The sequence below is a fragment of the Saccopteryx bilineata genome, chromosome 4 (assembly GCF_036850765.1).
Source record: "Saccopteryx bilineata isolate mSacBil1 chromosome 4, mSacBil1_pri_phased_curated, whole genome shotgun sequence".
NCBI lineage: Eukaryota > Metazoa > Chordata > Mammalia > Chiroptera > Emballonuridae > Saccopteryx > Saccopteryx bilineata.
The window spans coordinates 134,352,076-134,379,966 of record NC_089493.1 but is presented as its reverse complement, the minus strand read 5'-3'; the positions used below and the strand labels follow the sequence as shown (position 1 = coordinate 134,379,966).

General features: G+C 43.4%; 1 protein-coding gene and 1 pseudogene across 2 annotated transcripts in view; both read right to left on the bottom strand.

Moving 5' to 3' along the window:
- The window catches only part of FSTL4 (follistatin like 4), a 539,950-nt gene that overhangs the window by 33,937 nt on the left and 478,122 nt on the right, over window positions 1–27,891 (bottom strand). Inside the window, exons 9-12 of one of the 2 annotated variants that reach the window (XM_066278325.1) lie at window positions 10,359–10,520; window positions 9,831–9,965; window positions 8,901–8,927; window positions 5,026–5,144 (exon numbers count right to left, since the gene is read on the bottom strand). In XM_066278325.1, the coding sequence (XP_066134422.1) occupies window positions 5,026–5,144; window positions 8,901–8,927; window positions 9,831–9,965; window positions 10,359–10,520 (443 nt within the window). The remainder of the gene's footprint in view (window positions 1–5,025; window positions 5,145–8,900; window positions 8,928–9,830; window positions 9,966–10,358; window positions 10,521–27,891) is intronic. The other variant, XM_066278326.1, reaches the window with a different exon arrangement.
- LOC136336861 (small nucleolar RNA U3) lies at window positions 2,689–2,764 on the bottom strand (annotated as a pseudogene).

Below are 27,891 nucleotides of genomic sequence, written 5' to 3'. Positions count from 1 at the left end.
GTAAAAACTTCTATTCATGGCCAGACTTCTGAAAAAAATCCCTATTCTTTTTCTCTGCTTTCTCACCTCTCATATGCCTCAACCCTCCATCTTTAGTTCTCACCACGAAGCTGGTGGTGTTCTTACCACAGTCAATGTTGACTCCTTAGTTATTAAATGAACCCCACACCATGTTTTTATTTGAACTTGGGCATCATCTATACTGTGCTGACTATTCCTTGGTTCTTCTCCTTTTATCCTACCCCAGGGACTGATCCTTTTCTGTCACTGGATCCTGCAGAGTTCACTCCTAAAGAACTTTTCTTCTTTAAAATCTGCTCTCTTTGTTAATCTCACCTAAATCTGTGCCTTTAAATACAGTCTATATGCTTACAACTCCCAAAGTTTAAAATAGATATAATATTTTTGAGAGAGATAGAGAGAGAGAGGGGAAGGATGAGTGATGAGAAGCATCAACTTGTAGTTGTGTCACTTTAGTTATTCATTGATTACTTTCTCATATGTGCCTTGACCAGGGGGCTCAGGCCAAGCCAGTGACCCCTTGCTCAAGCCAGCGACCATAGGATCATGTCTGTGATTCCAGCTTGAGCATGAGCCTTCACTGAAGTCAGTAATCTCAGAGTTTCGAACAAGCAACCTCAGCATTCCAAGGTGACGCTCTACTATGCTACCATTGGTAAGGATTCTTCCCTAAACTCTAGACTTATACAGCCAACTATTTAGCTCGACTTGATTGTTTACCATACATCTCAAACATATAAGTCCAAAATTAACTCTCAATTTTACTGTCCAGTCCTGCTCATTCCATTAAAAAAATAGCAGCTCCACTGTTTTATGTCCTCAGGCCAAACATTTTGAGGCCATCTTTGACTCCTCGTTTCCCCATACCTTCAACCCTCACCCAACACATCAAACATCATTTCAGCTTTACCTTCTACATAGATCAATTCCCTTTTACTGCTTCACCTCTATCACTTTGGCTTAAGCCCCTATGTCACCTGAATAGCTGTTAAGCTCCTCGATTCCACCCTGGTCTCCCCTAACCTGCTCTACATGCAGGGACTACAGGGGTCACTGTGAAATGTAAGCCAGGTCATGTTACTCCTCAGCTTTTCCCTTCCCAGTAATATTCTTCCTTGCTCAGAATAAGATCAAGTCCTTCCCGAAGCCTGCAAGGCCCTGGACACTCTGGCTTCTCTCTCCCTACCTGCCTACTCCATGCACGAGGCATGCTTGCTCTTCCTTACTTGGGCCACCCTCCCGCACCAGCCTCCGTGCAGGCTGTTCTGTGTGCCAGGAATGCTCTTTCCCAGATGTCTCCATGGTTCATTCCCTTGTGTCCTTCACGTCTCTGCTTAAGTGTCCCCTTACTGAAAAGCCTTCTCTGACATTTAGCTTTGGCCCCTGGCCCTCCTTGCTCCCTTACCTCCCTGCAGCTTTCATTGACCACTTAATTCATTTATTTGTCCACCTGTTTAGTCTCTCTTCTTCCACTAGATTGTAAACTCCTGGAGATTAGACTTTTTGTCTGTTTGGTTCGCTGATAAATTTTTTTTAAAAATTACTTTTTCTTATTTTAGTGAGAGGAGGGGAAGCAGAGAGACAGACTCCCACATGCACCGGGACTGAGATCCACCTGGCAAGCCCACTAGGGGGCGATGATCTGCCCATCTGGTATCCTTGCTCCATTGCTCAGGAACAGAGCCATTTTTTTTTTTAGCTCCTGAGGCAGAGGCCACGGAGCTATCCTCAGCACCGGAGGCCAACTTTACTTAAACCAGTTGAGCTATGGCTGTGAGAGGAGAAAAGAGACAGAGAGAGGAGGGGGAAGGATGGGGAAGCAGATGGTTGCTTCTCCTGTGTGCCCTGACTGGAAATTGTACCTGGGACATCCACATACTGGGCCGACACTCTCTACCACTGAGCTCACTGTTAAATCTTTAGCACTTAGTACAGTGCCTGGCACAGAAATGGTTCTTAAAATATATTCGCTGAATGAACATGAGTGGAAAAGGGGTCCTGCTTTTTTCCCCAACTTCCATGATATACATTCTCACATTTTTCCTCATGACTCTCGCCCAAGTCTGTTATGATTCTCTTTGTGGTCCGTCTTGGTCTGCCTGTTACTGTACTGACCCCCGGGGTTCTAGTTCAGGTGCCTCTCTCAAGTCACATGCACATACCCTTGGAGATTATGGCTCATCCCTGGCTTGAGGAAACATTCTTGTCTGATGGCTCCCAGATCTGTCTTTAGCTCAGAACCACAGCATCCAGGTTCCAATTGGTCCATTAGCAGCTGGCCACCTCATACCCGGACATCTAACCCCCAGCTGTTCCTCTCCTCCCTCTGGGCCCTCATCCCCATTTCGGCAACTAAGTCCAAAGCGTGATCACCATCTTTGATTCTTCCTTCTCCCATGTAACTAACCACAAATTTGTCCTTAAGGACAAATCCCAAAATCCTAAATCTCTGCATTCATCTATTTTGCATTTCCATCCCCATTTCTTTCCCAAATGGCCGTGGTAGTTTTAAGACAAGTCTTTCCCTTCCACTCTTGCAGCTCTCTGTCATCACGTTTTGTCCTCATAATAACATCAATTTGCATATGAGAAAACTGAGGCTTAGAGTGGTCAAGCCAGTTTTCTAAGGCCACCAAGCCTGCTGAGTGACAGGGGTGGGATCTGAAACCAAGTCTCCCTGCTCTGAAGCCTGTGCCCTTATCTAGTAACAAACTATAGAAATGATCCCTGAAAGTATAGTCTTGTGTGCCCTTATCTAGTAATCATGCTGCTTTCTGCTGAACAAAGGGGATGGCTAATCCAGCAGGAGGGCCTGAGACAATATGCCAACCTCCTAATCACCCAGCACTTTAGAAAGAGGGCTGTTCCATTGCAAACCCCCTGTGTGGAGTGTGGGCATTTTCTAGATGAGAAAACTGTTATGTGGGATTAGTCACAGCTCACTGTAGCTTTGGGTTGCCTGTACTGCTTTGGGACCTCTCTGCCTGTCTTGTTCTAGCTTTCTAGGCAAACTAAGTCCTGGTTAGGATTTGAGAGATTCCCTGAGCTACAAGGAAAGGTATTGCAGGTATGTAAACAGTTAGTGCCAAAGTGATGGGCTGCTGCTGTGTAAACCTGAGTGCTAGCAATTAACCAGGACAATGCTTCTAGCATCTCATGGCTATTACATGGTGGGGAATTTCATCAGAGGTAACACTTTAAAATAATAATGAATTTACTTGAAGTAGCCTGGAAAACAGCTGTTCCTGAGCTACAAATGTGAGAAATGCAACCGCCAGCAACAGCAGCCAGAAGAGTAATGCTTCAGCTTGCCTGGGAAGGCCCACTTCTGCCCTTGGCTCTGCGCCTGCCACTATTCCCACCACTCCCGGTTCATTCACTGCATGTCCTCAGTGAGAGGGCATGTGAGGGCTTTCAGACAACTGTGGGATCCATGCCATAGTTCTGCCCTCAAGTAGCTAGGGGTTGGTGGTAGATGAAGTGAGATCTCATGGAAGAAATCAAGACAAGGTCAAGTGGGACACCAGCAGGAAGGAGCCCCCTAGGGTGGGGCTGCGTGGGGAAGCACGCCCTTGGAGCCCTCCTGACAGCTGAGTCTGGAGGCTGGACCAGCCTTCCCAGATCGGCTCCCTGTGGCCCTGTCCTCGGCCTCTGCCCACTGTGCACCAAGCTGCCACTTACCGCCCAGTCTTGGGTTTGCTCCGAGCACCCTGACACTGGGCAGTCCTGTTTCTCCTGCTATCACCTTGGGGTTCTTGAGGGCTACTGAAGGCCTCCAAGCTTACCCCTCTATTGATGGGTCAAGCATCCCCTTCCTTTTGGAAACCTGGACTTCTGTGGGTCTGTGGCCCAGGTTCCCCTGCTTCCTTAAAGCTACTTCTTTGGCCTCAGAGAGCCTGGTCTCTCCAGCTCCGCCCTGCTGTGTCCCTCCTGCATTCCAGATATTTCTATTCACATGCCCATGGGCACCTCACACTCAGAGCATCATTGCCAACCTCATCTACTTGTTGAGAGCCTATCAGTCCTGCTCCTGGGTCCCCAGCACCCAAGCTGGCAAGTAGCACAGCTTGGTAGAACGTTAGAGATGAACTGTGTCCCCAGCCCCAGACCCTAATCTGCTCCTCCTATGTGAAAGCCTTTCTCCTGCTGGTGGGACGCTGCTTCTCCCTCAGGCTCTGTTGATTTTCCCTGTGACTACCTCAGACGTCTACTCAGTTCTCCAGTTCCCACTGCCGCTGGCTTAACCAGGACACCACCCCCTCTCCTGGACACTTACAGCAACCTCTTCACTACCTCCATGCCTCTGGGCCAGCCCTTCTGATCACTACCCCCACTGAGCCCTGCATGTGCTCTAGAGCAACCTGCTCATGGCCATCCTCTATCTGCAGTCCCACAGGTGTTCCCAGGGCTATAGGGTACCATCAGAACTGCTTGGCTCCAACCCTTACCAATTGTTCCGATCTTAGGCCTTTCCCTCTAGGCATACAGAGTACTTTCTGTTCTCTGAGCAGGACATGTTGTTTATGCCTCTGTTCTCCACATTCATGTCATTTGTTCCAGAAACCCACCACCGACCCCTACTCATTCTTCATAACAGTCCAGGGGTCATATGCCCTAGGAGCCCTCTCTGGGCTTTGTCCTCCCCAGGTATGGAGAGGCCTCCTCCTCAATTTCCAGGGCACATTGCACATCCTTCTAACAGCACCTCCTGGGCACTATCTGCTCACACTGCTGTCTCTGTCACCTGAGTGTGAACTCAGGGAGCCCAGGACGGCATCTGCCCACCCTGGCCTTCTCTTGGGCTCAGGGCGTGGAAGCGCCTGCCCGAGGAAGGAATGCACGCTTACACACTCACGCTCACGAGCTCCTTCCTGAGCCCCGGGACGATGATGGAGCCACGCCACACATGGTCGATGGAACTTAAGAATCGAATGACATGCGTGGTGAAAGACTGACTTTTAGGGTTTTGTGTGTGAGGTGGGTGTGCTGGGAGTGGAAACGTACGTAGCTCATGGAGATCTTCTCAGTGGGTTTGAGGTGCCTCTGGATCTCACAGTCCCCGGGGTGCAGGACGATAATGCCATCATCAGAGAAGACGTAGAACACGTTTCCCACACGGAGGCCTGAGAGGAGCAAACACAGCCATGGTTACGTCCCTGCTAGCGGCTGGCTCCTCCCGCCTCTAACCTCGCCCCATGAGGCCGTGTGCCACATTCCACGTCTGGCACACACAAGACCACAGTTTGTGTGCACATGGTGCAGGCACAAAGTGCACATCCTGGTCGAGGAGGGGCGGGGAGAGATGAGCAGGTGGTGTGTGGGGAGCATGGGGAGAAGGTGCCTCGAGAGCTGTCAATCAGTACAGCACTAGGAAGACGCTGTGTCCCCAGGATACTCCCAGACATGCTCATTTGTCAGCTAGGGCTGGCCACCAACACAAGTTTTCAAATAAACCACAGCCTTGCCTGTGACATACATTTGGCCTTTTTGGTTCTGAAAGGCAGAGCCTCCCTTTTCCTTGTCTACTAATTCAGAATGCAGCAGATGATGCCCCAAAAATTGTAAAGGCTCTTATGTCTAAACACATTCAGGTGCAGCACCACTCGCTGGAATGTGGGGTGCTTCATGTGGCAGGTGTTTCTTGGTCCAAACTTAGTCCTGGCCTGTCTGTGCCAGCAAACCCCTCCTTCAAGACCGCTGGCTCCAAACTCTGCCCCAGAAGTGTCTCCATGGCAGCCCCATGCCAGGTGACAGAGCCTGGTTGTGCCTGCCTACCCACCCCTACCCCGTCCCAGGGCTGGGCCATCTAGGAAAAAAAGGCCTCGGGCACCACAAGCTAGTTCAGTCTTGTTTTAAGGACTAAGAAACTGAGGTCCAAGAAGGCCACTGCCACTGTGACAGAGCTGGGATTAGACCCTGTGTCCCTGCTCTGGATTTTGTCCCCTCCCTCTGCCTCCCCAGAAAGGGCAAACCTGGTACAAAGAGTGGCATGGGGATGGGTATTTTTTGAAGGTGGGACAATAAAGAAGATTTTTATGAATTCTAAGAAAGTTAAATATATTAAAATAAAGATACAGAAAACTCCTTTCCTAGCCTGCAGATAGAACTGGGGCACTGATGTAACTGACTATCTGGTAAGTGTTTCGTGAGTTAGAAAATAATACAATGGGAAAATAGGAATCACCATCCCATTTGCTTCTAATGGCTTGGCAGGCAGTTTCCTGGGCCTCAGGCCCATGGTGATGGCACCAGTGCCTGTGGCTCCTGCTGTAGACAGAGGTCCCTGACTTCATGAAGCAGCCTCTGTGCTGAGAGGTGCTCTGGGCAGGAGGGTTCCTGTCAGAGCAAACAGCTTGATCCCCATCCGTCAGAAGCTGGTTCTGCCCAGGAGCGTCTGTGTGGCTCCCGCTGGGAACCTGTGCTGAGCAGCCTGTCCCTGAGAGCCAGATGAGGCTGGCCACCCACAAGTGCCTTGTCTCAGCCCCCAGCAGGACCTTTACTTCTACACACTCTCGCCTGGCAAACTTCTCACTCAAACTCAGGGGCCCTCAAAGCCCTTGCATAACTCCAGAACACAGGAGCAGCCTCCTGGAGCTTCTTGGAAAATTGATGGCAGGAAAGACCAACAGAAGGTCGAAGGCTTAATAAACTCTCCATGGGGTTCGTAGCTGTGGCTGCATTTCAGGCTGAGCACAGTGCCTTGCCTCACACCTGGCAGTAGAACACGAGACTAAACAAATATTCCTCAACAAACAAGCAACTTCACAGGAGACCCAGACAGCATGATCCAGCCCCCTGGAAGCTTCTGTTGGAGCTCAGCTCCTATTAGGGGGGCATGAAGGAGCTGTCCTCGCTTTTGTGTGCGCTCATCACCTCATTTCTCTTAGTGAGATTTTGAGGGCGCCTGTGGCCTGCCAGCCTCTCATTTCTACTTTTGCATCTCTCTGTCTCCAGGCCTGGAATCCCAGCAGTGAAGGGTACAAGCGGCTGGCTGCCCAGACACGAGGAACGGTTTTGTTCAGGGCTGGGCTGGCTAACATTAGTGCCGCACCTGCCAGCCCTAAGGCAGCGTGAGTCTTAGGTGCCTCCGCAGCTGCAGCCCTCACATACCTGGGGCTCCTTCATGCTTGGGGTCCCTTTGCAGTAACCTCAAATTAGAAAAACTCCACCTCTCAAAGACAGAGCGAGAGCCCTCAATGTGCATTGTGGCCTAGGGGCTAGGATCAGGCAGCATCAAGGGACACTGTCCTCAAGTAGCAACTATTGCTACAACTTGTTCTTCCAACGATTCCTAAAGTCTGTTGGCAGCAGTTCCTCATTTTTCTGGGCTCTGCCTTTGTTTTGTTCCCAGACTAACTGTGTAAGCTTTAGTGTCTGATGTTCATAAAATCGCTCTGCATGTGTGTATGTATGCACCTGCCAGGCAACACACACAATGTTCTGCAGGCAGAATGTGACAGGAAATACACTGGTTTTTAAAGAGAGTGTTCTGTGCTGAACTTGGAAATCACGGAGTGCATTCTGCTGCTTCTTATACCCAACGTCTGCCCACTGAATCAGGAAGTTACTCATGGGGGCCTGGACCATGCTCTGGTGGAGGGGTTCAGAGTGAGGGCTGGTCCACACATGCACATCGCCCCAAGCAGTGACTCAGCCTCTCTAACCAGCTCTCACATGTGTCTGCTACTTTTGAACCATATGAAATTGTCTGTGTTAGGCCAATCTGATGTACACAAATGGCAATTTTGTATGGCCCAACCTAATGTCTAAAGATTATTAGATAGATACAAACTTAAAAAGTCTATTTGTTTAAAAATATACAGATAAATTAACATTTAGAGAAATCATGGCAGCCTTTTTCTTCAGCTTTTCCTGAGAATATACTCTAACCCCCAAACCAGTATCCACTACTGGAAAAATATTTACAGCCCAGATCTGGCCAGGAATCCCTGCTGAATAGTCACCTTCAGTAGGGGTTTTAATTAGCTTGAAATAGAAACTTTCCATTTCTAAATTTTAATGCACTAGTGACCATTAAAGGCACTATAGGGGGTCCTCGAGTTACGACAGTCTCAACAGAACACAGAGTTACGATGCTCTCTCCCTAAACTTAAAAAAATTGAGACGTGTGTTTTGGCATACGCCATTAGCGTTGTACTTACAGACTACGTCGAATTTACAAACTAGTCTGGAACAATTCTTTAAGAAGGTAGAGAAGCCTGCAATAAATCTGTTCCCTCTACATCAGCTGCTTTTCAAGATGAAACACCTGTAGTACAGGTAGGATCATCTCCAGCATCTCCTGTGTGTTCCTTAGGCAACCCTGATTCACATGACCCAGTATCTCCAGCACCTTCTGCAGGTTCTCCTGCCTCTCCAGCTTCCTCCTCCCAATAGGTCACTCTCTCCCACTTTGCAATGCCCCTCCCAGGGTGCAAGCCAACCACAAAAATAAAGGCAAGGAATTTTTTTTACATTCATTTTTTTGTCATTTTTTTCTGTTACTACAGTACACTGTACAATACAGTATATTTATGTCCTTTTCCTTTTTCTGTAGCTTAGCTGTGTTTTTATGTTGTAGATTATGATTTTACAATGGTGTTAGGGGAGGTAAGTGACTTAGGCTGGGGTGGGTTTCTACTTATACTAAAATTCGGGTTATGTCGCTGTCGTAGGAACGGAACTGTGTCGTAGCCCCAGGACTCCCTGTAGTAGGTTTTAAGTTTGCTGCTCAGTGTGTCACTTGAGTGTGACATTGGCCTCCCCCCTCTCATTCAATGTGGCACATGAGCCCCACTTGGTGGTTCATGGAAAGATGGCCCATTTTGGAACAAGCACACGTGACCACAGGCATGACACAGAACAAGCCAACTTGGTACCTTCCTCACGCCAGAGGATGTTTGCCACTGCAGCAGCAGAAGGTTGGGAAGGCGGGAACATAATGGAGGGAAGGGAAAAAAGAAAGTAGTGTGAGAACCTTCCATGCAGTGATCAGTTTGTGAACATCTGCTGTCTAGCACCACTTGCTGCCCCCTCCCCCCAAGTTGTACTGGGGGACTGTGCCCACGGACAAAGGCTTCTGGGTCTCAGGCCCTTTCACTTTTGAATGAATTCTTAAATTCAGGTCCCGGGATCACAGAAACTAATGGGATTCTCTACTTCCGTGGATGACAGAGACAGCAACATCTCTCTAGACCTCCTGAGCTACTTCCAGGAGAGCTCTGATTTTCAAATAGGATTCTTATCTGGAAAGATAATCTCCCTTGCTGATAACAACTCAGGTTGGAGCCTCTGACTAATGGAATGAGACCATGTCGAACACCCATGTCCTTGAAATCACGTCAGTAAACCCACTTGGGGAATAGTGGCTACAGCGAAAGCACCCTCAGCACCCAGGTGGGCTATAGCCCCTGGAGCAAAGGCAGGTGTGCATAGTCCAGTTCCTGGGCCACAGTGGAACAGCACCTGGTGGGTGGACAGTATGAGAAATTCTGTCGATAAGGGCGAGGGCAGAGGTTCCAGTCATACAGCAAGTAGGAGGCAGAACAGGGGCCTGGATATCTGAGCTTTCTGTGGTCCTGGGTTCTACCTGATGTCCAGAGAGTCCTCTGTTTTCAGAGTTGTCTAGGTAGCCAGGGAAGGTCTGCTTCCTTCTGGGCACTCCTGTCCCTAAGTTTGAGCACAGAAGGATATGGTGTTCCCTGTCTTCAGGGGCTCATGGTTGGCAACTTTGTCCCTGGTCAGTTACTTTCCTCCCTGACGCCCGACACATCCCAACCAGCTCAGTGAGGAGCTAAGAATGGACTCACGGGTCTTTCTGGCTGAGTCTTCAATGAAGAGTGAGGAGATGTCTTCGTCCACACCCACTTCATTTTTGGCAATGCAGGTGTATGCGCCTGTGTCTTCATACCGAACACTGCCGATGTGGAGTTCGCTCCCATTGGCTGCAGAAAGGACAGTGCTCAGGGTGGCCTGCTCAACTGGGACCCAACTCCCTCCCTCCTCATTTTATTCACAGGGTTATTGACAGTGTTGGCATTATAAACACAGGTCCTCAGCAGGGCTGAGGGGAGCCAACATCCCTGACATATACCCAGAAATGGCCTGAACATCTGAATTGAGGGTGACTGGGACCCAACTGACAGCTTCTCATCATTGCTCACAGAAAGCATACAAGACTTGTGTGAACCTGTGGTAGTAGAAAAACTGGGGGGACATGTGTTCACTCCCAACATATCTGACATAGAAACCCATAATGCCTCTCATTTCCCCTCTTGGGGAGAGTGTCAGTTTGAACTTGATGGGAATGGCACAGAGACATCGAGAGCAGTTCTTACCTAAAAGGGAGAGCTGTTTAGACATCTGCATTGAGACATCCATGCCATTTTTCAGCCAGGTGATTCTGGGCATAGGAATGCCCTCTGCATGGCATCTCAGACTGGCCGCCACCCCTGGCTCCTGTGCCTGGGTTTCCGGGTAGATGCGGATGACAGGTGGCACTGCGGGGGAGAGTCAGTGCGGTAAGAGGAGGCCCTCACCTGGCCTTGGGCCTGGGGTCCAACCCTGAAACCCTGCTCCAGGGAAGTGAACTGAGAGACAAGTCTGGACTTCTCTTTGTAAGCAGCTTACAACCATCCTATTCAGCAGCTCAAGCCCTAAATGAAAGCTATAAAATGGATTGCAGGCAATAAACATGTCAGGCTTTGCACCCTGTAATTCATGGCTTTCATCATTATTCTAAATATGATCGGAAAGACATCCAAATATTTAATGTGGTTCAGCGGCTACATGTAAAGAGTAACATCCACTGACATTTATTTCTGAATAAATAAAAGTCAGATATAGTATTTCTGTTATCAGAAATTCATTGCATAGAGGCTTAATTTCTTGCAGGAAGTGCTTCACAAAGCGCCTAGGAGCACTGACTAGCAGGGCCACTCGTTATAGCACTGCTCTAGGGAAATCCACTGATTTTCCAGTGCATCATCTTTCTTTCTCCACTTCTCAACCCCTGGAACATGGGTGAAAGGCAAGTGTGCCTTCCTTAAATCTTGACTCAGCCAGGGTCCCTGGAAGTCAAGTTCAGGGCTGGGGCTGTGACCTGGCTCACTCATCAGATGAACAAGGTGTCACCTTCCATAGAATGCAGGCCTCTCTTCCCTGGGCTGTCTGTGGGGAGGTGGGAGGTACCTGGGAAGAAGTGAAGACTGTCTGGAGGACCTTTCATCCTACCCCTAGCTTTGGGTCCTGGTTATAAACTAATTACCAGTTTCAATGGAATTGAGGGCTCCTTCTTATTCACATATTTTACTCTATGTATTTCCAAAAAGGTTTAATGAGAACTTATGTAAAGATATCCAGATATTTAACTGAACAAAAGCATACTTCTTTTGGAACCATGGGATATGGATTCTTCCTGAAGTGGGAAACTACTTATCTGGAAGCTCCTATTGTCCAATAAAACAAAGCCCTGATTTATTGATGTCACCCCATTAAAATTAATAAAAATTTATGTATATAAAAAAAACGAACCAACCAACCAAACAAAAAAACAAACAAATAAAAAAACACAAAATAACAAAGCATCTCAGTCCAAGATGGTGGCTGAGTAGGTGAAAGCTACACTCACCTCCTCCCAGGACCAAACTGGAATTACAACTAAATTATAGAACAATCAACCTGAATAACCAATTAAAGACTAACTGAACAAAAGTCTCATTACCAAGAATTTACAGAAGCCACATTGAGACTGATAGAATAGGCAGAGACCCAAGAAGGAGGGGGCACATCCACAGGCAGTGGCTGAGACTTCAGAAGGTATCTCAGTTGCAAAGGTCCCCCCCCAAAGGAGTGTGGAGTGTCAACCCCATCCTGGGCCCCCACCCAGCCCAAAGCATCAGAGCTGGGAAGACGGGCCCCTATAACACCTGGCTGTGAAAATCTGCAGGGATTCTGGAGATTCTGTCTTCCAGGGAGAGAAAGGAGTCTGCTAGAAACCCAGGCACTCTCTTAAAGGGTCAGCATACAAAATCTCATTTGTGGCCACTAACCCTGGGCTGTGGTGGAGGGATAGTGGCTTGGAGGGGATTGGACTTGTAAGAGGAGGGACTGGGTTGTATGGCTCTGGCAAGAGCTGAAGGGACAGTGACCAGGGTTCCTGTGCCGAGTCCCTCTCCTACACTGTCCACAGATGCCAGTTTTCCTGGATCAAACAGTCACCTCCATATGGCATCAGCCTAAGGAAACACACTAGCCCCACTTTCCTGACTCCCTACTGCCCACTTTTTGGAACTCACACCCTGTGGAGGAGTCAGCTGCCTGGGCCCATGATGTAGACTTCCTTGGAGAGTTTTTGAGGAGGTCCAGGGGGTCTCAGGAGGTGTCAGGGACTGAGTTTTGTGGCTGTGGGGTGGGGGAAGTTGTCTCCTCCCACCTGAAGGCACTGCCCCCACATGGGAGATCCATTAGCTCCACCCTCCCTATACCTGAGGCCCCACCCTGCCAAGCTTATCTCTTGCAGAGGAGTCAGCTGGCTGCTGCCAGTCTGGAACATGGTGCAGAGAGTTTCTTGGCATGTTCTCTAGGAGGTCTGGACAGACCTGAGGAGGTAGAGATAAACAGGGATAAATTGAGTTGTGTGGCTTTAAGGCAGGAGTTATATTTTTCTTGCATGCCTGACTGATGCCACTGTTCCAGTGCAGAGCCCTCCCTTCATACGGCCAAATCTTGGTCTGTTTGGGTCTGATAAACTCTGCTGGCCTCTCTCTGATGACTCCCTGAGACACCCTCCCCCCCAAAGGTCCACAGGCACCTGGCATGGCAGTGGGCCTTCATATACCATTAGAATTTTGCTGAGTGGCCTCAGACCCAGCACTGGCGTTGAGTTTGAATAAGTATCAGTCTGGTAAACACCATTCACCTCTACCTGGTGATATAATGAGAACTTATCTCATGCTACTCACATACCACCAGAGGCTTTTTCAGTGACTGAGCCTAACAGGCAGCTGGCAGGTAGAGGTGGATCTTGGGATGCTTTGGGTCATTTGCTGACCTTCTCTTGGGCTTGGTTCACAGTGTAGCCTTTCCCACACACACCCAGGCTCAGCTGAGGCAGCCACAAACTGTGGATCACTTTGTAGTTCCAAATAGTCCACAGCTCGTCACAGGCAGCACCTAACATTGACCTGTACTGGAGTCAATGAGTATGAAGCCCAGTCCCAACATACTCAGAGATGGGCTTTAGACCACATCAGAGCACAACCCAATTAGTTCCACAAGTGGCACAACCAAAGGGAGATCAAGCAGGCACCAGATTCTGCTGGGGCAAATTACACTTTGTGAGGTCAGCCTCTAAATATCAGCTCACACACTGTGGTTAAAGTTGATTCTCATAGCCAGCCTGAGGGTCAACCCCACCCAAACAAGAGTCAACTCAACAGGAGGGCTCACATAACCAACACAAGGGACATTCTTGTATTACCAAGCACAGGTCATCAGGGAGATTGTACTACTGAGTCTCACCTCACAGGATACCTACTACATAGGGCCACCACAGCAAGACTGGGAGACATAGCACCTCCCTAAATCATAGAAACAAATAAAGAAAAACAGCCAAAATGGGCAAAGAAACAAACCCCAAATTAAAGAAATAGAGGCAATCAATCTACAAGATGTGGAATTCAAAACAGTGATTATAAGGATGCTCAAGGAACTTAGAATAACTAGGGGATGAATTCAGTGATAAATTAAAGAGATAGTAAGCACAAAAAAGGAAATAGAAACCATAAAAAAGAACCAGTCAGGAATGAAGAACACATATGTAAAATGACTAAACTAGCCTGACCAGGTAGTGGTGCAGTGGATAGAGCATTGGACTGTGAGGCAAAGGAACCAGGTTCAAAACCCTGAGGTCGCCAGCTTGAGCACAGGCTCACCAGCTTGAGCATGGGGTCTCTCACTCTGCTGTAGCCCCCCAGTCAAGGGAGGTATGAGAAAGCAATCAACGAACAACTAAGGAGATGCAATGAAGAATTGATGCTTCTCATCTTTTTCCCTTCTTATCTGTCTGTCCCTGTCTGTCCTTCTTTCTGTCTATCAACCCTGCCCTCCCCCCAAAGAATAAACTAGAAGGAATCAACAGCAGATTAGATGAAGTAGAGGGCTGAACTGGCAATCTGGTAGCAGAAAACATCCAATCACAACAACATAAAGAAAAAAGAATAAAAAGGAGGGTAGTTAAGGGACTTTTTGGAAAATATCAAGCACAACAATATCTGCATCACAAGCATACCAGAAAGAGGAGAGAGAGAGCAAGGGATTAAGAATCTATTTAAAGAAATAATGACTAAAAACTTTCCTGACGTGGTGAAGAAAAAAGACACACAAGTCCAGGAATCCCAGAGTCCCAAACAAGATGAACCCAAAGAGGTTCACACCAAGACATACCATAAGTAAAATGTCAGAGGTTAAAGATAAAAAAGAATCTTAAAAGGAGTAAGAGAAAGACATTTACCTAAAAGGGACCTCCCATAAGACTGTCACCTGATTTGTTAACAGTAACTTGGCAGGCCAAAAGGCACTGGCACAAAATATTCAAACTGATGAAAAGGAAAGACCTAAAATCAAGACTACTCCACCCAGCAAAACTATCACTTAAAATTGAAAAAGAAATAAAGAGCTTCCCAGACAAGAAAAAGCTAAAGGAATTAATTACCACCAAACTAGTATTACTGTACAAGAAATGTTAAAGGGACTTCTTTAAGAAGAAGAAGAAGAAGAAAAAAAGAGAAACAGTTATAACGAATAAAATAGCAATAAATACATACCTATCAATAATCACTTTAAATGTAAATGACTTAAATGCTCCAATCAAAAGACAGAGTAGCTGACTGGATAAGAAAACAAGGTTGGTGACGTCAGAGAAATGGTGCCATGAGGGGTGCTCCCGATATCTCCCTTTGAAATTTCAACAAATTCAACAACAAAAGAAAGAGAAAAAAAAATCTCAGGAGCACCTGAAATATACACACACCAGACAAAGGTATGATTGGGTGAAAAGGTGGCTGAATATGTAATCCACTCTGAAGGAAATAAAGTCGGAGAATGGGGTATTTCGCTTTCCTCACTGATCTGAGGAAGGGGTGCTTTCGTCTGGAGCCGAGCAAAGTGGAGGGGCGGAGGCAGAGGGAGGAAACTGGGTGAGGGTGGATGATCAAGCAGAAGGAAGAACACTTTAGCTCTGCCTTGGATTGCAGACATGGGGTAAACACGGGCAGCAGGCTCCCACAAAGGTTTCTAGTACAGGGTGTCTGCGGGAGCCAGTGCTGGCACCAGCGGCTTTGTGTGCTCCCGGATCCGCGATCCTGGGCAGTGTGCAAGTGGTTTCAACTGGCACCACTGGCATGGGTGCGCATGCTCACAGGCTGGAGGGCTTAGCCCAAGATTATCAGTGATAAAAATCTCTGTGGGCTGTTGCCAGCATCTTTGTGCAGTCCCAGCTCTACCACTAGCATGGGACATGAGCAAACACTGGGATCCCTGGGCCTGAGACTGTCTGGGTGGGGCGCATCCATCAGACTGCATTCCAGGCTCTGACTGAGATCACAGGCACTGTCTGCCTAAGTGGGTGGGTGCAAGCTTCTGTGTGCACAGCTGAAGGTGTGAGGGCTGGGTGCACATGTGACATGTTGCGGGCTATCCAACAGTGCACAAGGGAGAAGTCTATGAAGATTAGACCCGTGGAGCACTGAGGCTACTAGACATGCCTGGGGGCCCTTAGAAAGGCACTGAATCTGCAATTGGTTCTCAGCCTATGGCATACTGAGAAGTGCTAGACCTCTCTGTCGGCCCTTAGAAAGGCACTAGATCGGCAACCAGCCCTGCCTGCTCTTGCAGGTGGCTCGGTTGGCACAGTCTTACCCAGAACTTTGCTTTGAGCGATACTGGAGGAAGGACCTGGATGCTCTTAAGCCTCTTGCTCTGCAAGCAGTGACTGGGGCAAACTGACAGCTAAGTTCCCCAGGCTGCTAACTCAGGTGGGAGAGATGTGGGGAGAGGCATCTGGAAAACTGAGACTCCCATTGTCACAGCCTCCAAGCAATACAACAGCAAACCTCTGCCCAAGAGCCTCTCAGGGGCAAAAACCGTAATACAGCGCCACCTGCTGAAAACCTGAAAAAAATTATATTTTTATAACTTTTTTTTTTCCATTTTGGTCATTTTATCTTCTTTCCTTTTTATTCTTTCCTTTCCTTTTGAACTTCATTATCCATAGTTGTTACATTTTTCATTTTTTTGAGGGTTTTATTTCAAAAACCTTTGCTTTCTTTTTTTCTTTTTCTCTCATTCGATTGTTACTTATCAACAAATTGTTATATTTTGGATTCATATTTTTCTCTATGGCATTTTGCATGTTTTTTACTTCATTTTTTATCTCTTTTGTCACCTTTATTCAGTTCCTGCTACTTGTTCTCTGTAGTTTTTGTTCCACTTGTCATTATAGAATTTTTATTTTTTCACTGTATCTTCTCAATTTTTATTTTATTTTTAAAATTATCTTATTAGTCTTACTAACAACACCACTCTCAAATGCCCTTAAGAAATAAGAAATCAAATATCACAGATACAAAAGACAGATGTAACTCAGATAGATGATAAAAAATCTCTAGAAAAAGTTCCAATGGCTTGGAAACCTTAGAGTTAAATGACAGAGAATTAAAGATTGAAGTCCTAAAAATAGTCAGTAAAATACAAGAAAGCACCAAAAGTCTCTAGAGCTCAAAAAACAATTTAATGAACAAAAAGAATACTTCACCAAGGAAATTGAAACTATAGAAAGGAACCAAACAGAGATGAAAAACTCAATACGTGAACTGAAAAACAAAGGAACAAGCTTAGCTAATAGAACAGGCCAGATAGAGGAGAGAATTAGTGACAGAAGACAGGCAACTAGAGATACTACAGAGAGAAGAGGAGAGAGACTCACGAATTAAAAAAAAATGAGAAAGCCCTACAGGAATTGTCTGACTTCATAAAAAAAAGCAACATAAGAATAATGGGCATATCAGAAGGAGAAGAGAGAGAAAATGGAATGGAGAACATATTCAAACAAATAATTGATGAGAACTTCCCAAGCCTGTAGAAAGAATCAGAGCCTCAAATCCAAGAAGCAAACAGAACATCTAGTTAACTTTACCCAAACAGGCCTATTCCAAGGCACATCATAATGAAATTATCACAAACCAATGACAAAGAAAAAATCCTCAAGGCAGCCAGGGAAAAGAAGAATACAACATATAAAGGAAGGCCTATTAGATTATCATCGGATTTCTCAGCAGAAATTCTACATGCCAGAAGAGAGTGGACCCCAATATTTAAAGTACTGAAAGGGAGGAACTTCCAGCCAAGAATACTATATACATCAAAGCTATCCTTCAAATATGAAGGAGAAATAAAAACATTCACAGATATAGAAAAGATGAGGGAATTTATCACCAGAAAAACCCCACTTCAGGAAATACTAAAGGAGGTTATCCAACCAGATACAAAGAACAAAACAAAACAAAATCACAAGTAAAAGCTCCAAAAAGATCACAGTAAAAACAAGATTAATCAGTGACGACAAAAACAAAAAAGGGAAGAGGCAAAGGAGGATGGAGTGCAGAAGTGCTCATGAGATAATGTACTACAATGAACATGATATGTATCCTTTATATTACCTAATGGTAACCACCCTTGAAAAAACCACTACAGAAACACATGGCTTAAAAAAAGAAGAAACAAAGGAAAGATGTATGAAATACAACCAAACAAAAACAAATGACAGAGAAACAAGAGAAGAACTAAACAAGATACAGAGCTATCAGAAAGCAATATATAAAATGGCAATAGGAAACCCTCAAGTGTCAATAATTACATTAAATGTAAATGGATTGAACTCACCAATAAAAAGACACAGAGTAGCAGAGTGGATCAAAAAAGAAAATCAAACAGTATGCTGCCTTCAAGAAACACATCTAAGCTACAAGGATAAAAACAAATTCAAAGTGAAAGGTTGGAAAACAATTCTCCAAGCAAATAATATCCAAAGAAAAGCAGGCATAGCAATACTCATATCTAACAATGCTGACTACAAACCGCAAAGGTAATCAGAGACAAAGATGGTCATTTCATAATGATAAAGGGGACATTGAATCAAAAAGACATAAGAATTCTTAATATATATGCACAAAACCAAGGAGCACCAAAGTATTAAGACATCTACTAACTGATCTAATAAAAACCGACAAAAATACAATCATACTTGGAAACCTCAATACACTGCTGACGGCTCTAGATCGTTATTCCAAACAGAAAATCAATAAAGAAATATTAACCTTAAATGAAGCACTAGGACAATTAGATATGATGAACATCTAGAGGACATTTCATCCCAAAACACCAGAGTATACATTTTTCTCTAGTGTACATGGAACATTCTCAAAAATTGACCATATGTTGGGCCACAAAACTAACATCAACAAATTCAAAAAGATTGAAATTATATCAAGCATATTCTCTAACCACAAAGCTTTGAAACTAGAATTCAATGCAAAAAAAAAAAGTAAACAAATCCACAAAAATGTGGAAATTAAACATACTTCTAAAAAATGAGTGGGTCAAAGAAGAAATAAAAGCAGAGATAAAAAGATGTATACAGACAAATGAAAATGACAATAGGACATATCAGAATCTCTGGGATGCAGCAAAAGCAGTAATAAGAGGGTTCATATCACTACAGGCCTATATGAACAAACAAGAGAGAGCCCAAGTAAACAACTTAACATCACATCTTAAGGAACTAGAAAAAAAAAGAACAAGGGCAACCCAAAACCAGCAGATGAAAGAAAATAATAAAAATCAGAGCAGAAATAAATGAAATAGAGAACAGAAAAACTGTAGAAAAAATTAATAAAACAAGGAGCTGGTTCTTTGAAAAGATCAACAAAATTGACAAACCCTTGGAAGGACTCACTAAGGAAAAAGGAGAAAGGACTCAAATAAACAAAATCTGAAATGAAAGGAGAGAAATCACCACAGATATCATAGATATACAAAGAATTATTATAGAATACTATGAAAAACTATATGCCACCAAATTTAACAATCTAGAAGAAATGGATAAATTCCTAGAACAATACAATCTTCCTAGACTGAGTCATGACATGTCTGTACATAGCCTAAGCAGATCCACAAGCAGGGAGGAAACAGAAAAACTATCAAAAACCTCCCCAAAAATAGAAGTCCAGGTCCAGAAGGCTATACTAGTGAATTCTATGAAACATTCAAAGAAGACTTGGTTCCTATTCTACTCAAAGTCTTCTAAAAAATTGAAGAAGAAGCAATACTTCAAACACATTTTATGAGGCCAACATAATCCTCACACCAAAACCTGGCAAGATCAACACAAAAAAAGAAAACTACAGACCCATATCTCTAATGCAGTGGTTCTCAACCTGTGGGTCACGACCCTGGCGGGTCGTGACTTTAGGTGACCCCTGTGTTTTGGTCGTTCGACCCCCGCCAGGGTCGTGACCCACAGGTTGAGAACCGCTGCTCTAATGAATACAATGCTAAAATACTAAACAAAATACTAGTAAATCAAATACAACAACACATTAGAAAAATTATTCATCATGATCAAGTGGGATTCATTCCAGAATCTCAAGGATGGTTCAACATATGTAAAACAGTTAATGCAATACACCATATCAACAAAATAAAGAACAAAAACCCTATGATCCTATCAATAGATGCAGAAAAGACATTCGATAAAATACAACATTATTTTATGTTTAAAACACTCAAGAAAATGGGTATAGAAGGAAAATATCTCAACATAATGAAGGCCATTTATGACAAACCATCAACTAACATCATATTAAATGGCAAAAAAACCTGAACACTTTTCCTCTAAAATCAGGAACAAGACAAGGCTGCCCACTCTCTCCATTTTTATTCAACATAGTGCTGGAAGTTCTAGCCAGAGCAATCAGATAAGAGAAAAAAATTAAAGGCATTCATATTGGGAAAGAAGAAGTAAAGATTTCAGTTTTTGCAAATGGTATAATCCTGTACATTGAAAACCCCAAAGACTCCACAAAAAGACTATTAGAAATAATAAACCAATACAGTAAGGTCGTAGGATACAAAATTATATACAGAAGTCTATTGCCTTCTTATCTGCCAACAATGAAATTTTAGAAAATGAACCCCCCCAAAATAATCCCTTTCACGGTTGCAACAACAAAAATAAAATACCTAGGAATAAACATAACTAAGAATGTAAAGGACCTATATAATGAAAACTACAAAGCATTGTTAAGGGAAATTGAAAAAGATACAGAAGTGGAAAAATATTCCTTGTTCTTGGATAGGAAGAATAAATATAGTTAAAATGACCACATTACCCAAAGCAATGTACAAATTTAATCCAATTCCCATCAAAATTCTAATGTCATTTTTAAAAGAAATGGAACAGAAAAATCATCAGGTTTATATGGAACTATAAAAAAATCCAAATAGCCAAAGTAATCCTAAGGAAAAAGAACAAAGCTGGGGGCATTACAATTCTTGACTTCAAATTATATTATAGAGCCACAACAATCAAAACAGCATGGTATTGGCAGAAAAATAGACACTCAGACCAATGGAACAGAATAGAAAGCCCAGAAATAAAACCACATATATATGGTCAAATCATCTTTGATAAAGAAGCCAAAAAACACAACGGAGAAAAGAAAGCCTCTTCAATAAATGGTACTGGGAAAACTGTAGTGCTACATGCAAAAGAATGGAACTCAACTATAGTTTGTTCCCTAGTACCAAAATTAATTCAAAATGGATCAAAGAGTTAAATATAAGATCTGAAACAATAAATTATATAGAAGAAAACATAGGTACTAAACTCATGGACCTTGGTTATAAAAAGCACTTTATGAATTTGACTCCAAAGGCAAGGGAAGTAAAGGCAAAGATAGATGAATGGGACCACATCAGACTAAGAAGCTTTTGCACAGCAAAAGGAACTGACAACAAAACAAACAGACAGCCAACTAAATGGGAGTTGATATTTTCAAACAACAGCTCAGATAAGGGCCTAATATCCAAAATATACAAAGAACTCACAAAACTCAACAACAAACAAGCAAACAATCTGATAAAAAAATGGAAGAGGGTATGAAAAGACACTTCTCCCAGGAAGAAATACAAATGGCCAATAGATATATGAAAAGATGCTCATCTTCACTAGCTATTAAAGAAATGCAAATCAAAACTACCATGAGATACCACCTCACACCTGTTAGATTAGCTATTATCAATAAGACAGGTAATAACAAGTGTTGAAAAGGCTGTGGAGAAAAAGGAACCCTCATCCACTGTTGCTGGGAATGGTAATACAACCATTATAAAAGAAAGTATAGTGGTTCCTCAAAAAATTAAGAATAGAACTACCATATGACCCAGCAATCTCTCTATTGGGTATATACCCCCAAAACTCAAAAACATTGGTAGGTAAAGACACATGCAGCCCCATGTTCATTGCAGCATTGTTCACAGTGGCCAAGACATGAACATAATCAAAAAGCCCTTCAATAGATGACTGGATAAAGAAGAAGTGGTACATATATACTATGGAATACTACTCAGCCATAAGAAGTGATGACATCGGATCATTTACTACGACATGGATGGACCTTAAAAATATTATATTGGAGAGACAAGATGGCGCTGGAGTAGGCGGACATACCAACATCTACCTCCCAGAACCAAAGTGGATTACAAACTAATTTTATGAACTATCATCTGGAAAAACCAACTTTGGACTAAACTAAGAGGACTCTTCAACCAAGGAACGCTGAGGAAGCCACGCAGAGACTGGTAGGAAAAACGGAAACGGGGAAACGCGGAGAGGGCTGCCCAGCTCCCCGGAGCGAACAGCAGCAGGGAGAGACTCGCGTGGCAGAAAGTGAGTTTAGCAGAGGGGGAAGGGTCCTGAGCCCCAGGAACAAAGCCCCAGCCTGCAGCCCCAGAGCCCAGAAGAGGCGTAAGGACAGTATTTAGCTGGAAACAAGTCAGGATACTGTTTTTGAGAAAGAGTCTGATTTCTCAGACCCATAATCCTTTTTAAAGGGACCGCGCAGAACATCTCTCTCATAACCACCCACCTGGGGCTCCTGGGGACGGGGGAAGAGAGGAGAGGACCAGAGTAACAGGAAGATAGTGTAATCTAGGAGGCACAGGGAGAAGCATTTTGGGAGATAGCCACCCTAACCCCTGGGACGAGTCACTCCCCAAATCTGAAGTGAATATTTCCCCCGGAAACAGCAATATCAGCAAAGGGAAGCAGGAGAGCAGCCAAACAAGCTCCTCCGTGGCATTCAGAGCAGAGTCGCATAGAAGGAGGGAGCTTTTGGGTCTACAGTAGTGAGTCTTAGGGTCCAAGCTGCAACGCCCCCACCCACACGGCTGAGGACGCACCGGAGGGCGGGCGGCAGCAAGAGACAAAAGCGTGGTTCTGCTGGCAGGGGCGGAAACCAGCTGGCCACCACTCGGCTCAGGTGTGAGCTCAATCTTGCCCGACTGGAGAGAAGGGGGCATGCAAAAGCGGTCAAGCTCAGCTGCCGGCAGCCTGTAATCCAGCCTGCGGGGGGGAAAAGGGTGGGAACCCCAGAAAGGGTGGAGACCAGCCCCTGAGCAAGGGCAGAGGAGCACAGCCTTGCCCCGCCCGTGCAACCCAGGCTTGCGGTCTGACTTGGTAGCCGGCTCCTCCCGTGGGGGTGGAGCCAAAAGCCCAGAAGAGGCGGAGTTCTGCTACTGAGCTGAGCTTGGGAACGCAGTCCTGCCCGGTGGTAGAGCCAAGGCTAGCAGCCGTTCCTCGAGTGGGCTCCTCCTGCAAGGGTAGGGCGAAAACCCGGAAACAGGCGGAGACCCGCAGCTGAGCAAAGGTGCTCACCAGTGCCCTCAGGACCGAGCATAACGTCACACACAGGGGCGGGGCAAAGGCCAAGGCCACCAACACTTGTGCACCCGAGCACGTGATCACAGCCACTCCCGTGAAGAGAAAATGTGGAGGCAGAGAAATACAACACAAATAAACCAAGAGAAATCCCCAGAAAAGGACCTAAGTGAATCAGATATAACCAAATTACCAGATGCAGAGTTTAAAATAACAATTGTTAGGATGCTCAAAGATATCAGAACAACCATAGATGGCCATTACAAAAACCTAAATAAAGAGGTAACAAATATAAAAAAGGACATTGAAATAATAAAAAAGAATCAGTCAGAAATGACAAATACAATATCTGAAATAAAGAATACAATGGAAGGAATTAAAAGCAGGATGGATGAAGCGGAGAATCGAATCAGTGAATTAGGGGACACAATAAATAAGGCATGGAAGCAGAGAAGAAAAAAGAAAAGAGACTCAAAAAGTCTGAGGAAACTCTAAGAGAGCTCTGTGACAACATGAAGAGAAATAACATCCGCATCATAGGGGTTCCTGAAGAAGAAGAGAAAGAACAAGGGATAGAGATGTTGTTCAAACATATTATAGAGGAAAACTTCCCCCAATTAAGGCAGGAAAACATTACACATGTTTAGGAAGCACACAGAGAACTCCATTAAGGAGAAACCCAAAGAAACGAACACCAAGACACATCATAATTAAAATACCAAAGCTAAATGATAAAGAGAAAATATTAAAAGCTGCTAGAGAAAAAAAGACTATCACCTACAAAGGAGCCCCCATAAGGATGACTTCTGACTTCTCAACAGAAACACTTGAGGCCAGAAGGGAATGGCAAGAAATATTCAAAGTAATGCAGAACAAGAACCTACAACCAAGACTACTTTATCCAGCAAGGCTATCGTTTAAAATTGAAGGAGAAATAAAAAGCTTTACAGACAAAAACAAAAAAAAACACAAAAAAACCCCCCACAAAAAAACAAAAAAACTCAAGAAATTCACTGCAACCAAACCAAGGCTGCAAGAAATGCTAAGGTACCTGTTGTAAACAGATCAAAGAAAAAAAAGAATATAGCAAAAGAGGAATACAGTTTCAAAGAAAAAAAATGGCAATAAACAATTACATATCAGTAATAACCTTAAATGTAAATGGATTAAATGATCCAATCAAGAGACATAGGGTAGCTGCGTGGATAAGAAGACAGGACCCATATATATGCTGTCTACAAGAGACACACCTTAAATCAAAAGATGCACACAGACTGAAGATAAAAGGATGGAAAAAAACATTTCACGCAAATGGAAATGAAAAAAAAGCTGGGGTAGCAATACTTATATCAGACAAAATGGACTTTAAAACCAAGACCATAGTTAGAGATAAAGAAGGTCACTACATAATGATAAAGGGAGCAATCCAAAAGGAAGATATAACCATTATAAATATCTATGCACCTAATATAGGAGCACCTAAATATATAAAGCAGACTTTGATGGACTTGAAAGGCGAGATCAACAGCAATACTATAATAGTAGGGGATTTCAATACCCCATTTACATCATTAGATAGATCCTCAAGAAAGAAAATTAACAAAGAAACAGCAGACTTAAAGGACATATTAGATCAACTCAATTTAATAGATATCTTCAGAACCTTTCACCCTAAAACAGCAGAATATACATTCTTTTCAAGCGCTCATGGTACATTCTCTAGAATAGACCACATGTTAGGGCATAAAAGTGGTCTCAACAAATTTAAGAAGATTGAAATCATATCGAGGACTTTCTCTGATCACAATGGCATTAAACTAGAAATCAACCACAATAGAAAAATTGAAAAACATTCAAACACTTGGAAACTAAATAGCACGTTATTAAATAACGAATGGGTTAACATTGAGATCAAAGAAGAAATTAAAAAATTTCTAGAAACAAACGATAATGAGCATACATCAACTCAAAATTTATGGGACACAGCAAAAGCAGTCCTGAGAGGGAAGTTTATAGCATTACAGGCATACCTCAAGGAGCTAGAAAAAGCTCAAATAAACAACTTAACCCTGCATCTAAAAGAACTAGAAAAAGAACAGCAAGTAAACCCCAGAGTTAGTAGAAGGAAGGAAATAATAAAGATCAGAGCAGAAATAAATGACACAGAGGCTAAGGAAACAATACAGAGGATCAATGAAACCAGGAGCTGGTTCTTTGAAAAGGTAAACAAGATCAATGAACCTTTAACGAGCCTCACCAAGAAAAAAAGAGAGAGGACTCAAATAAATAAAATTAGAAACGAGAGCGGAGAAATAACAACTGACACAACAGAAATGCAAAATATTGTAAGAAAATACTATGAAGAAATGTACGCCAAAAAACTAGACAACCTAGATCAAATGGACAAATTCCTTGAAACATATAATCTTCCAAAAATCAATCTGGAAGAATCAGAAAACCTAAACAAACCAATTACAACAAATGAGATTGAAAGAGCTATCAAAAAACTCCCAAAAAAGAAAAGTCCTGGGCCTGATGGCTTCACAAGTGAATTCTACCAAATATTCAAAGAAGAACTAACTCCTATCCTTCTCAAGCTATTTCAAAAAATTCAAGAGGAAGAAAGACTTCCAAACTCCTTTTATGAAGCGAACATAATTCTGATTCCAAAACCAGGCAAAGACAACACAAAAAAAGAAAATTATAGGCCAATATCCCTGATGAACTTAGATGCAAAAATCCTCAACAAAATATTAGCTAACCGGACCCAGCAATATATGAAAAAAATCATACACCATGATCAAGTGAGATTTATTCTTGGGAGGCAAGGCTGGTACAATATTCGCAAATCAATCAATGTGATTCATCACATAAACAAAAGGAAGGAGAAAAACCACATTATAATTTCAATAGATGCAGAAAAAGCATTTGATAAAGTCCAGCACCCATTTATGATCAAAACTCTCAGCAAAGTGGGAATACAGGGAACATACCTCAACATGATAAAGGCCATCTATGACAAACCCACAGCCAGCATCATACTCAATGGGCAAAAATTAAAAGCAATCCCCTTAAGATCAGGAACAAGGCAGGGGTGCCCCCTTTTACCACTCTTATTCAACATAGTTCTGGAATTCCTAGCCACAGCAATCAGACAAGAAAAAGAAATAAAAGGCATCGGAATTGGAAAAGAAGAAGTCAAACTATCATTATTTGCAGATGATATATTGTATATAGAAAACCCTAAAGTCTCAGTCAAAAAACTACTAGACCTGATAAATGAATTCGGCAAGGTGGCAGGATATAAAATCAATACTCAGAAATCAGAGGCATTTTTATACACTAATAATGAACTCTCAGAAAGAGAAACCAAGGAATCAATCCCCTTTACCATTGCAACCAAAAAAATAAAGTACCTAGGAATAAATCTAACCAAGGAGATTAAAGACTTGTACTCGGAAAATTATAAAACATTGATAAAAGAAATCAGGGAAGATATGAATAAGTGGAGGCATATACTGTGCTCATGGTTAGGAAGAATAAACATCATTAAAATGTGTATATTACCCAAAGCAATTTATAAATTCAATGCAATATCGATTAAAATACCGATGACTTACTTCAAAGATATAGAACACATATTCCAAAAATTTATATGGAACCAAAAGAGAACACGAATAGCCTCAGCAATCTTGAAAAGGAAGAATAAAGCGGGAGGTATCACACTTCCGGATATCAAGTTATATTATAAGGCCATTGTACTCAAAACAGCATGGTACTGGCATAAGAACAGGCACATAGATCAATGGAACAGAACAGAGAACCCAGAAATAAACCCACAGTTCTATGGACAACTGATATTTGACAAAGGAGGTAAGGAAATACAATGGAGTAAAGACAGCCTCTTCAACAAATGATGTTGGGAAAATTGGACAGCTACCTGCAAAAAAATGAAACTAGACCACCAACTTACACCACTCACAAAAATAAACTCAAAATGGATAAAAGACTTAAATGTAAGCCGTGAAACCATAAGCATCTTAGAAGAAAACATAGGCAGTAAGCTCTCTGACATCTGTCGCAGAAATATATTTGCTGATTTGTCTCCACAGGCAAGTGAAATAAATGACAGGATAGACAAATGGGACTTTATCAAACTGAAAAGCTTCTGCACAGCTAAAGACAATAAGAACAGAATAAAAAGACAAACAACACAATGGGAGAATATATTTGACATTGCATCTGATAAGGGGTTAATAACCAAAATTTATAAAGAACTTGTAAAACTTAATACCAGGAAGACAAACAATCCAATCCAAAAATGGGCAAAAGAAATGCATAGACACTTCTCCAAAGAGGACACACAGATGGCCAATAGGCATATGAAAAAATGTTCAACATCACTAATGATTAGAGAAATGCAAATTAAAACCACAATGAGATATCACCTCACACCAGTCAGAATGGCGCTCATCAATAAAACGACACAGAATAAGTGCTGGCGAGGATGTGGAGAAAAGGGAACCCTCCTGCACTGCTGGTGGGAATGCAGACTTGTGCAGCCACTGTGGAAAACAGTATGGAGATTCCTCAAAAAATTAAAAATCAAACTGCCTTTTGACCCAGCTATACCACTGTTAGGAATATACCCCAAGAACACCATAGCACTGTTTGAAAAGAAGAAATGCACCCCCATGTTTATGGCAGCATTGTTCACAATAGCAAAGATCTGGAAACAGCCCAAGTGTCCATCAGAGGACGAGTGGATTAAAAAGCTTTGGTATATATATACTATGGAATACTACTCAGCCATAAGAAATGATGACATAGGATCTTTTACAACAACATGGATGGGCCTTGATAACATTATACTG